Here is a 12,941-nt window from a genome sequence, read left to right as displayed (position 1 = left end):
GCATTTTACTTACAAAAGCATAACAATAACTAACATGTTTTGACTATACACATTATTGTCTACGCTAAATGCTTTATATCCTTACTACTATTTTGTAAATTGGGTAATATTATTATGCCCACTCTGCATGCAAGGAAAGTGAGGTTTAGAGTAACTATATATAATTTGTGTGTATGTGTTTGTATATAATGATTATGGGGCTGAGTTGTAGCTAAGTGACAAAGCATTTGCCTAGCAACTGCAGTGTCCTAGGTTCAATCCCCAGTACCAAGAAAAGAAAAAAAATAGTTTTTTTAAGGAAAAAAAAAGCTTTTAGGGACAGCACCCAGGCCCTGAGTTCAATCCCTATGATCACAATGACATTATGTAATTAAAAACTCAGCTTTTTACTACCAAGCAACTATCTCCAGTAACCAAACTACTCCCAGCTCCAGCATCGTATTACTAACAGATGGAGAAACTGTGTGTGGGGGTGGTGTGTGTATATGTTAATTTTAACTCTTCACAAAGACTGAAGACTATTCTATTTAGTAAATGGCAGAAATGTAATTTATTCTCTAGTTATCTAACACCAAAGCACTTAACTAATACTCTTGGTACAAGATCTCAGGAAAAATGAGAATAAATGTTTATAATAATGATAAAATTATGAACTTCCTTCCTAATGTCAAGTCAGGGATTTTTTCCTGGTAAATCCTAAGATTCTTTAGTTGTGACTAAGTTAAATGTATTAAAAAGATATTCCTAAGTATCTCCTAGGATGACAGTTAATACTCACTAAATACTTACTATGTGACAGGAATTATTCTTTGTGCTTTATTCTTTATTTCTTCAGTAGAGGGAATATGTATACTTGAAATTGTTAGAAGTGGTAAGCAGCTCTCTGAAATTTTTACTACACTCATTTCCATTTGCCAATTCAAGCCTGAATTGGCAAATTCAATATGGTAATATGAAAAGTTTCCTTTTGTTTACTCTAAATGCATTATACTAAAAATTCTGACTAAAATAACAAGTTGGTTCTTAGTTACAACTGAAATGATATTGTGTAACTAATAATCTAATTTTTAACTATCAGGTAATTACCTCCAGTAACCAGACTACTTCTGGTTCTGAAATTATATTACTGACAGATGGAGAAGATAATGGCATAAGCCAATGCTTTGAGGAGGTCAAACAAAGTGGTGCAATTATCCACACCATTGCTCTGGGGCCTGACGCTGCCAAAGAACTGGAAACCCTGTCAAATATAACAGGTAAAGCTTTGGAGCATCATTTTATATTAAACAACAACACATTCTTAGAAAGCTTTCCCCAGAGCTGTAAAGTTGTTCAAAAATTGCCTATCATAAAATGAATTTTGTCTTTTCTCCTTCAAATTAAATTATTTTCCCTTTCTTTCACTTTTTCATATAAAGCTTCTTACTGTTTTCATTCATTCCTTACAACACTGTCAATATACACTAAACAAAGTTCTTTTATTGTTACTCAATTGCAAGTCTAAAGTTATTACACAATTCCAAAATACTATTCAATCTCAGAGTAAGGGTTTAGACATTCTTGTTTTTTAGATAAGGAAATGGTAGACCTGACTACAAATGATTTGCTTAAGGCTGTCATTGGAGTCTTGATTGCTAATTCGGCCTTCACTGTTCCCTCCAAATCTCACTAAATATGAGTGGAGAATATTTATGCATTTTCCCCTTTGTATCCAGTTCTATGCATCCTTATCCAGCCCTTACAAACTTCTGCCTCGACATCTTCAACACCCTTTCAGCTGGCCTTTCTGATACTGATTGTCATATTTCTGGAACTCATTTGTGTTAATTCCTGCCCTCTCTAATCTAGTCTAACTTCTCACACCTAAGTAAGTAATCTCTCTCTTCCTTGACTCCTATATTGTTTACTTTCTATACTGAATCAATTTGTATTTTTTCTTAGCATTCATTCTCTAAGTTCTTGTTATGTTTTTGACCCATCTAGAAAATAAGCAGCTAGTTCATTAAGAACTGTTTTAAATTTATTTTTATAAGATATTTAGTAATTAGACCAGCTTTAAAAATGTGACATGTACTTACATTTAACAATGGATGAATTTTAAAAAATGAAATGACTTATTCTGTAAATTTTGTCATTATTCTTATTTGCATTATTTATTTTTGAGCAAAGTTTAGATATTATAGGATTTTATTTAAGAGACAGATTCCAGAAAGTCCATGAGGTTCTTACAAATCTATCTTTTGTACAGTTTAAAGAGAAATGTTAGACTTTAAAGCTTATTGACATTGACAACAGCAAACAAATATATTTCCCCACTGAAAACTTCATTTTAGGAGGGCTTCGTTTTTATGCCAATAAAGACATAAATGGGCTTATTGATGCATTCAGCAGAATTTCATCAAGAAGTGGTAACATTTCTGAGCAGGCTATTCAGGTTAGTATATTAAGAAAACTCTTTACTTTCTCACAATTGCAATTACTTCCTATTATGCTAGTTATTAACTTTTTGTCTAATAAATAATTCTGTGCTAAAAAGTATTTCAGTTGTACAGAAAAACATCCTTTCTGAAATTGCTTTTCCATGACACAACCACTTTTATCTTGCTTCTAGTCTTTATATATACTCTTGAAAAACTTCTTTAATTCTTTGTTATTTTAGGTTGAAATCTTTAAAATAAATTTTAAATTCTATTCTAATCTCTCTCTTTTTTTGTTTTTTGTTGGTCGTGGGGCTTGAACTATGGCCTGGGTGCTGACCCTCAGTTTTTCAGCTCTAAGCTAGCGCTCTACCACTCAAGCAACAGAGCCACTTCTATTTTTCTGCTGTTTTATTGGAGATAAGAGTCTCACTGACGTTCCTGCCTAGGCTGGCTTTGAACTATGATCCTCAGATCTCAGGCTCCTGAGTTGCTAGGAGGCATGAGCCACCAGTGCCAAGCTATCTCTCTCTTCTTTAACTTCTACACTATTTTCTGCAATAGATCAATTTGTATTTTTTTCTTAGCTTTTTCCTTAGTTCTTGGTATGTTTTTAACCCATTTAGAAAATAAGCAGGTGGTTCATTAGGAACTGTTTTGAATTTCATTTTTATAACATATCTAATAAGCTTTAAGGTTATATTATCTATGAGAAAACAAATAGGTTTGAGTGTAGTGGTTCATACCTGTGATGCTAACTACTAGACAGGCTGAGATTAGGAAGATTTGTTTTTTTTTTTCATTTTTTTTTTTTTGGTCCGGTTGTGGGGCCTGAACTCTGGGCCTGAACACTGTCCCTCAGCTCTTCAGCTCAAGGCTAGTGCTCTACCACTTGAGCCACAGCGCCACTTCCGGATTTTTTCTTTTTGCTTATGCGGTGCTGAGGAATCGAACCCAGGGTCTCAGGCATGCAAGGCAAGCGCTCTACCACTGAGCCAACTTCCCAGCCCTAGGAAGATTTGTAATCTGAGCAATCTGGGCAAAAAAAGTTCCCACGATTCAATCTCAATTGAATAAACTGGATGTTGGAGATAGATGACTGTCATCCCAACTATAACAAAAAGCATAATATAGGAGAATCATGGTTCAGGCACAGGCATAGGTAAAAAGCCAATCTCAAAATAACCAATGCCAGACAGTAGTAATGGAAATTTGGTGTAGTGGTAGAGTACCTACCTAACAAGTATAAAGCCCTGAGTTCAAGCCCAAGTGTTGCCAAAATGAGTAACAAGTGGTTTTATATGTTTCCTCTTACTTATGTACCAGTTGGAGAGCAAAACTCTAAATGTCAAAGGGAAGACATGGGCCAATGGCACAGTGTCTGTAGACAGCACCATTGGAAGAGACACATTCTTTGTTGTTACCTGGACAATACAGAAACCACAAATTATTCTCCAAGATCCAAAAGGAAAACAATATAATACCCCAGAATTCAAAGAATATAAGCTAAATATTCGATCTTCTCGTCTTCACATACCAGGCATTGCAGAGGTAACTATTTTTTATTATCACCATGTTTTTATTAATTACTACCTTAAAAATACAATGTCTTCTACATTGTCAATATTAAAAACGGTAATCTGTCAAAATAAAAATAATTTGAATATGTAGTAATTTACATCCATATTTATTAGTTTGTAAAAATCAGTTTTAAAAATCAATATTGGGACGGGGGGGTGTAGCTTGAGAATAAACACTTATATAGATGAAATCTCAACACACACATAGGTGTATATATATGTATATGTATATATAAGCACAGCTAGGCATACACACATATGTACCTATGTATAAATATATACATATATGAACTCTTTATATTTCTAAATAAGTTTATATCCCAAGAAAACAGGGTTTTTTTTTGTTTTTGTTTTATTTTGTTTTTGCTGGTCCTAAAGTTTGAAATACGGGCCTGGGCACTGTCCTTGACTCCCTTTTTGCTCAGGGCTATCGTTCTATCACATGAGCCACTGTATGACTTCTGGATTTTTCTGTGATTTAATTGGAGATAAAAACCTTACAGACTTTCCTACCCAGGCTGGCTTCAAACCATGATCCTCAGATCTCAGCCTCCTGAGTAGCGAGGATTACAGGTGTGAGCCACTGGCACTAGCTGGAAAGAGTAATATTATCCAGGCTCTTAAAAAGTTTTTTTTTTTTTTTTTTTCAGACAGGTACTTGGACTTACAGCCTTTTAAATAAGCAAGCCCAACCTCAATTGCTATCGGTGACAATGACCACTAGAGCAAGAAATCCTTCTGTACTTCCAATAATTGCAGTTGCTCACATGAGTCGAAATACAGCACAATACCCTAGCCCAATAATTGTTTATGCACGGGTCAGTCAAGGGTTTATGCCTGTGCTGGGAGTTAATGTAACAGCCATGATAGAGACTCAAGATGGATATCAAAAAACATTGGAACTCTGGGACAATGGTGCAGGTAACTAGCATCTGCTTCAACTTATATTGAACTTAAAACACTTCCAAGAGGATTCCATGAAGTCATAACATATATATGCATATAAGTCATATTTTAAAGTTATAATGTTTCTAAACTTTTACTCAGTCTGACAAAGCAAAATCAAACACATTTATTTCATTTTAATCTCAAAAACAATTTTACTTTTCCCATGGAATGTATGAATACAATCCTCCTCCAGTTTTCTTAGTGTTTCACCTATAACTTCCCAAGCTAGTTATGTTTTCTTTTTGATAAGTTTCTTTTATAAAATAATAACAATTAACATAAATTGATCATCAATTAGACTGTTTCCAGTATGAAAGGATTAGCTTGTGGCTAAGCCAAGGTTTGAATGCCAACAATTTGATTTTAGGGTTCACATACCTTATGCTATGCTATCCCGCAAACTGTTGATATCACTGCTGCTCAGGGATAGATACAACAACCATTTTTATTTACTGGATAACTAATTATTACATTTGAATGTCAAGGTGCTGATACTATAAAAAATGATGGCATCTACTCCAGATACTTTATGGAATACAATGGAAATGGTAGATACAGTCTAAAAGTTCATGTTCAGGCAAGAAATTACACAGCTAGACGGAGTTTAAGACGACAGAACAAGTCTCTGTACATACCGGGCTATGTTGTAAATGGTAAGTAGCACTAAAATTGAAATGAGTCACATGTTTTTGTACATTGCATGTGGCAAACATGGAAAATTTTATGTACTATGGAAGAGTCAAGTATATAATTATGTATTCAACTTCTCTGTTTCCAAATTATATTCATTGGGTTGAGTATAAAATAGGTTGTCACATGTTTTGTTAACATCTACGCTGATTCATTTCAATTACAATGAAAAATTTTGGACTGAGCATCTGGTATGAGGCCAGCACTATAGAAGACGCTTGCTACAAAGATGAATGAAAGATAATCCTTGTACCAGGCTCATGTCTCACATAGTCATACAGCTACTCTGGAAGAGGAGATTGGCAGGATTCCAATTCTGGGCAAGCTGGGGCAAAAAATTCCTGAGACCTCCATCACAACAAAACGAAGGGCATGATGGACATCTGTGGGAGCCTCAATAGGAAGCTTGCAGGCCCAGGCTTGCCTGGGTAGAAACCTTGATACCATATCCAGAAAAGAACATAACGAAGCTCTGAAGCATAGCTTAAGTGATACAGTGCCTAGTCAGTAAGAATGGGACCCTGAGTTCAAAAGGATCTTGGCCCTCAAAGAATTTCTAGTCAAGCAGTTAATAAAGATCAAAGATGGTTTAACATAGCATAATATCTCCTCATTCATTTCAAAGTTATGCTAAAACAAGAGGGTTGTTTCACTACAAATTGTCACTTTTCTGTGTCTGCCATTAAGTTTTAACTTACCCCTCTACAAGATGAAGTATCCACATGACAATATGAAAAGTTACATAATTACTCTTTTGGGGTAGGTGCAATTGTACTGAACCCACCCAGACCTGAAGTTAAAGAAGAATTGGCAGAAGCTCAACTGGAAGATTTCAGCCGAGTAACTTCAGGAGGGTCATTCACTGTATCAGGAGCTCCTCCTGCTGGTAACAATGCTCCCTTGTTCCCGCCCAGTAAAATCACAGACTTGGAGGCTGAGGTTAAAGGAGATCATGTTCACCTTTCATGGACTGCCCCTGGCAGTACCCTTGATAAAGGCAAAGGTAAGCTTGATATTTTACATTTTGTAAAAGAAATTTACTAAGAATTTTCTAATGTCTCATTTATAAATAACATTTGTGGAGTGTCTACCTGGGCCATTATTCATTTGTTTTCAGATGTGATAAATGAAAGACCAAGAGATAGAAATTGGGCCAAGTTATATCTATAACCCAGAATTCTAACCCATTCTTGTCATATTCCATGGTACAAACTGCTTTTCTGAGTTTAAACCATCCTAAACTTAATTGGGGAGGCCTGAATAACAGTTTTCTATCTCTGGCATGGGAAATTATTTTTCTAAGCATTTCTGTACTTATATAATTTTATTCATTTGTCATTGAGTTTCAAACAGTATGAGGTTCCTAGAAATTATCCCTATTAAGTCAATTGGGCATAAAAGACACATGACTAGACAAGTCATGTCATACTGCTAAGACCTGGAATGATAATGGCATCTCACTTACTAGATAGAATTTTCAAAGCCATATTTGTTTTGGCACTATTTTAAAAAAATCAAAAGACCTTTCATAAGCCAAAAGAAACACAGAACATCCACATATAGATTATTTGTGCTTCAATATTGAAAACTCTCACTATAACCACTTCTGAAATACATCATTTTCTCATGATCATGACTCACTTTCTCATGACCCATACTAGGCAGAATCAAATAAAATATTAGTATTTGGGGCTGGGGATGTGGCTTAGTGATAAGAGTACTTGCCTAGCATGCATGAATCCCTGGGTTCAAGTCCTCAGTACCACATAAACAGAAAAAGCCAGAAGTGACATTGTGGCTCAAGTGGTAAAGCACTAGCCTTGAGCAGAGAGAGGCTCAGGGACAGTGCCCAGGCCCTGAGTTCAAGTCCCAGGACTAGCAAAAAAAAATAGTATTGCCACAGAAAAAAAGCCAGGAAGGAAATCATCTAATCAAATATTTAGTTCTAAGTTCAAATCAGTAAAGATGGAGTCTTCAGTGGAAGACTGGCTTTTATGAAATGTCCTTTGTGTTGATTACAGAAACTAAAAGGAGTGCTGTGTTACTTGAGGGCACAGAGGAAGGAAGAATAGCACCATGTACAACCATAAGTGCTTAAACCTTCCTTCCTCTTTCTTGTGAAGGGCAGGAAGAGTAATTGTGGTTGGCAAACATTACCCTTAAACATCATAAAGATATCTTAAAACTGGGTACTGGTGGTTCACTCTTGTAATCCTAGCTACTCAGGAGACTGAGATCTGAGAATCACCATTCAAAGCATGCCCAGGAGGGGAATGTCCATGAGATTCTTTCTTTTCTTTTCTTTTTTTTTTTTTTTGTCCATCGTGGGGCTTGAACTCTGGGCCTGGGCGCTGTCCCTCAGCATTTCAGCTCAAGGCTAGTGCTCTACCACTTGAGCTACAGCACCACTTCCGGTTTTCTGGTGGTTTATTGGAGATAGGAGTCTCACGGTCTCTCCTGCCCAGGCTGGCTTTGAACCGCAATCCTCAGATCTCAGCCTCCTGAGTAGCTAGGATTACAGGCGTGAGCCACCAGCGCTGGCTTCCATGAGATTCTTATCTCCAATTGACTGAGGAAAAAAAAAAAAAAAACAAAGCCAGAGTGGAGCTGTGACTCACATAGTAGAGTGCTAGCCTTGAGCAAAAAAAGCTCTGGGACAGTGTCCAGGCCATGAGTTTAAGCCCCCAAGACCATCACCTTAACGAGGAAATGAGGATGAGCAGCTCCATAATCTCGAGTCAATCACTTAGATTCTCCAGTCATAGTTTCCATACCTGTTAAATATACAGATTTAGATAGTTGCCAGTGGTTCATACTTGTAATCTGAGCAACTCAGGAGCTGAAATCTGGAAGATCACAGTTTGAAGCCAGCTTGGCAGAAGTCTGTTAAGACTCCATCTCCAATTAACAAGAAAAAAAAGCACGCATATTTGGCAAGAAAAAAAAATGAGATTTAGAATTCCCCAAATAAGTAGATAAAATTCCAATATTTTATAGTTCTCTACTTGTATCAAACACATACCAGTACAATACTGTTTACCCTCAATGGCAATATAAAAAAGTTTACTCTCAAGAATAATACAATCTCATCAGAATGAAAAGTTAAGCCAGAAAATTTGGGAAAAGCCATTCCATGCAGTGAACGTTCATAGGAGAAAATATCAAGGCAGATGAAATGCTTGACTAAGATTTCATGAGAAATGGGTCTTGGTTAGACTTTAAAGAATAAGATTTTTAAAATATCTGAAAAATATCTTACAAGCAAACAAAGGCTGGTGGTATGTCTCAAGTGGTAGAGCATTTGCCTCGACAGTACAAGACCCTGAACTCAAACCCAAGTACTGCCAAATATTAAAATTAAAAAGGCAAATCTTCACAATATTTGAATTAAACTTAGTGAGAAAGAAGAGGGAGAGGGAGGGAGAGGCAAGGAGACTTACCTCAGTGGAACACAAGGTTTATGTGCAGAATGGTAAAATATACCAACAAGGCTATGTATAGAGAAACTACATGTTAAGTTTGTCTTAGAAAAAAATGCCAAAATAACTTACCACATACTTGAAATATTCTTATCACTTCCCAAAACATAAAAATAAATTCTTCATCTTAAAAAAGTGGCATCAGATCTATCATCAAATTTTCATACATGAAAATTTTTTTTTTCTATTGCTGTTGTTGTTGTATTAGGGATTTATTTAAGCATGCTTGGCAGGCATTCTACCACTTGAGTATCTTGCACCACTTACTTGGACTGGCAGAGGACTGCGATTCTTCCAGTCTGGATTACAGACACGTTCTACCATGTTTGTTGAAATGTTTATGCGTAGGCTAGTCTTTAACAAAAAATTATTCTGATCTTTATTTCCCAAGTTCCTGTAAGACACCATACTTAATGAGAAGATAAATTTTTATGTGTGTATGCTGGCACTAGAGCTTGAATCTAGGGCCTGGGTACTGTGACTGAGCTTTTTGTTCAAGGCTGGCACACTACCACTAGAGCCACAGCTCGACTTTTGGCTTTTTGCTGGTTAATTGGAGGTAACAGCCTCACAGAGTTTCCTGCCTGTACTGGCTTCAAACCAAGATATTCAGATCTCAGCCTCTTGGGTAGCTAGGATTACAGGCATGAGCCACTGGAGCCCAGCTAGAAGTTTTTGGAGTTTTTTTTTGTCGGTCGTGGGGCTTGAACTCTGGTCCTAGGCCCTATCCTTGTGCTCTTCAGCTCAGGGCAAGTGCTCTACCGCTTGAGCCACAGCGCCACTTCCAGTTTTCTAGTGGTTTATTGGAGATAAGAGGCTCATGGACTTTCCTGCCCTGAAATCCTCAGAATTCAGCCTCCTGAGTAGCTAGGATAACATGCGTGAGCCTCCGGCGCCCAGCTTAGAAGATTATTTTTATATCTGTGACTCTGGTAGAATTCTAAAAGCAACGTGGGATAAAGCATTTATGTAGGCATCTTTCTTTCCATTCTTAACAAAGTCATAGCTGTAGTTAACATTTCAAGTATTCATTCATCACTTATTTAATTGTGCTAACCACTTCATGTTTATAATTCTTGCCACAGGAGTAGTAGATACTCAATAAATATTTGATAGAGCTGAATGACTAAATCTATGTTTTACAGGTTTGAAAAGCTGGAGATGAGAAAGTTTAAATAAAAAGTTCTATTACTTAGAAAACCAACAGAATGAGATCACCAGTCAAGGTCTACCCTAGGTCCTGTGCTTAGTATATTCTCCAGCTTTTGTGTTTTGCTCCTACTCTTCTGTTTCTTTATCTTCTCTCTTACTCCTGTCTCATATTACTTTTTTCAACTTAAGAAAGCATACTTGAGCATTCCTGTGTTCCCTTTCTAAATTAAAAAACTCATTCAGCTTTGTATATTTCTCTGTATCAACTAAATTCTGGCAGGGAGGGAGGCTCAGTGCTTAATGATAGTGAATGAAAATTTTCTGTGATCACATAATGCATCTTAAAACGTCATGTACTTGTTAAACTAAGAGCAATGATGTAACCAGACAAAAGTTGCCTCTGGTATTCTCTAACTAAACTATAGTGAGCATTCTGATAGGTGCCCCCCAGGTGAGGTGTTCTTGTGGTTTCATTCACAACACAACAACTGTCTGTCTGTTTTCCAGCTGCCAACTACATTATAAGAATAAGTAAATCTTTCCAGGATCTCCAGCATGATTTTGACAATGCTGCAGTAGTAAATACTTCTGGTCTGACACCTAAGGAGGCTGGCTCTAAAGAAACATTTGTATTTAACCCAGAACTTTTTAAAGTAGAAAATGACACCAAGTTCTACATTGCAATCCAAGCCAACAATGAAGCTAATCTCACCTCAGAAGTTTCTAACATTCCACCAGCAATTAGATTCTTTGTTCCACAAGATTCCAGCATCCCTGCTCTGGGTATTTCTGCAATCAGTTTGGCTATTTGGGGGTTGGTTATGATTTTGTCTGTAATTTAAATGAAAGAATGTATTACAAATGAAATTCAATACCATATGTATTTAGTAAATACTTATTTTAGACAAAATTTATAAATTTCCTAATTAATATCAATTAGCTTATTCAATGTAAATCAAAATATTTTCTGGATAGTCTATTTATTAACTTTGTTGATTTTGTTGTTTGTTGTTGTTATTCATTTTGCTCTTTTCTTTTTACAATTCTGGGTATTTAACCCATGGTAGGCAAGAGGTCTACTACTCTTTAATTTTCAATATGAAAAATGAGAATATTTGTTTTATGGGCTTCTTAAGAAACATTTCAGAGGATGCCACAAACTCATATGATATGTTAACCAAACCAAAATATATACAATTAATTTGAAAATATTTATGTTTATACAATAATATTGTAATATCCCACAAGAGATTATGAATGAATACTTCATGTTTACATTTATAATAAAAAGGAATATAAAGGTAAATTTTCAATTAAAAAAATGACCTAACACGGTAAGAAAATCAAATTTGTTTTTACAATGGAAAGAATCCTCTTTTGTAGAAACTGTAGACTATCACAATAAAGTTCTATACCTACGCATGGACCATCCTTAGATCAAGATTATTGTTAGGTCTGCCAGGAGAACAGCTCCCTTCCCACCATATTCTCTTCTTAAAGGACAGCATAAAGCCTTACCGGAAATCACCTGCCGGAAACTGATAATCATCTGTAACTGTTAATCACCTGACTACCAATTATCTGGCTGTGAGTCAGCAAAACCACCCTAGGCTCTGATGTCACTTCTGTATCTGCTGTGGCCACACCTCTTCCTCACCTTTCCCTATATTATATGTCTCCACCATCAGCCAGGCTGCTACACCTGGAGCAGGCCGTTCCCCTAATAAACTCTCTCCTGCCTGAACCATGTGGTGGTCTCTTTTCCACAACTCTTACAAGTACTACTAAGAATCTCTATTTGGGCAAGAATTGATTTCATTGCTGGGATCTTTGTATGCAAAATGATCCTTAATATGTAGTATATATTTAATGAATATTTGTTAAACCACCAAATGCACATCTGAGAGAAACTAGGAGGAAGACACAGCATCAGAGGGAAACAGGGGAAAACATACAACAGAAGGACCCATCAGCTGCACTGGACATTGATGAAAACGAACTAAGAAACTCAGGGTAGCAATGGGAGGGAGGGAATGAGAGGAAATGAGAGAGGAAAGAAATGTACATATCACCTGACATGGAAGAAAGAGTTGTATTGTCAAAGCTCATAAAATTCATAAACTTTATAGACCATGATAATGACAATTTGCCTTGTGAAGCTTAAAATATGCTTATGACTTTAAGTCTCACTCTCTCACAATACTGTGAAATTTGTGACATTTATGTAATCATTTGATCTCAATAAAAATTATAAAAAAGAAACCAACAAGTACTTTTATTTACTCAAGAAAAAGGCAGGTATGATGCAATTATATAAAAAATACCCATACTACATCATGCACATGATAGGACATTATATCATAAACCCCACCTCTTATTATCGCTGGTTTAAACCAAAAATTTTTGAGGTCTTGTGTAGTGGCTCATGCCTGTGATAGTTTTTGGGAGGCAGAGATCAGGAAAATCAAGGTTCAAGGCCAACCTAGTAAAAATGTTAGTGACATGCCCTTCTCAATCATTAAGCTAGGCATGGTGATTTATGACTATTGTTCCAGCTACACAGTAGAAATAGGCAGGAAGATTGTGGTCCAAGGCAAACCAAGTCAAAATAGTGAGACCCTGTCTGAAAATAACTGAAGCAGAAAAGTGGTAGAGCTTGCCTAACAAGCACGAGA

General features: G+C 36.3%; 1 protein-coding gene across 2 annotated transcripts in view; it reads left to right on the top strand.

The window, feature by feature from the left end:
* LOC138816546 (calcium-activated chloride channel regulator 1-like) overlaps positions 1–12,010 on the top strand; it is a 43,310-nt gene extending 31,300 nt beyond the window's left edge. For both annotated transcript variants that reach the window (XM_070006356.1, XM_070006355.1), the window contains exons 8-14: positions 1,079–1,256; positions 2,334–2,434; positions 3,744–3,968; positions 4,648–4,918; positions 5,431–5,598; positions 6,399–6,638; positions 10,774–12,010. In XM_070006356.1, the coding sequence (XP_069862457.1) occupies positions 1,079–1,256; positions 2,334–2,434; positions 3,744–3,968; positions 4,648–4,918; positions 5,431–5,598; positions 6,399–6,638; positions 10,774–11,108 (1,518 nt within the window). In that variant the 3' untranslated portion in view covers positions 11,109–12,010. The remainder of the gene's footprint in view (positions 1–1,078; positions 1,257–2,333; positions 2,435–3,743; positions 3,969–4,647; positions 4,919–5,430; positions 5,599–6,398; positions 6,639–10,773) is intronic.
* The last annotated feature ends 931 nt before the right edge of the window (positions 12,011–12,941 follow it).

This window comes from Dipodomys merriami, unplaced genomic scaffold (assembly GCF_024711535.1).
Source record: "Dipodomys merriami isolate MVZ:Mamm:240054 unplaced genomic scaffold, mDipMer1.0.p SCAF_7, whole genome shotgun sequence".
NCBI lineage: Eukaryota > Metazoa > Chordata > Mammalia > Rodentia > Heteromyidae > Dipodomys > Dipodomys merriami.
The sequence above is the reverse complement of the archived record's forward strand: the minus strand, read 5'-3'. Positions and strand labels throughout refer to the sequence as shown.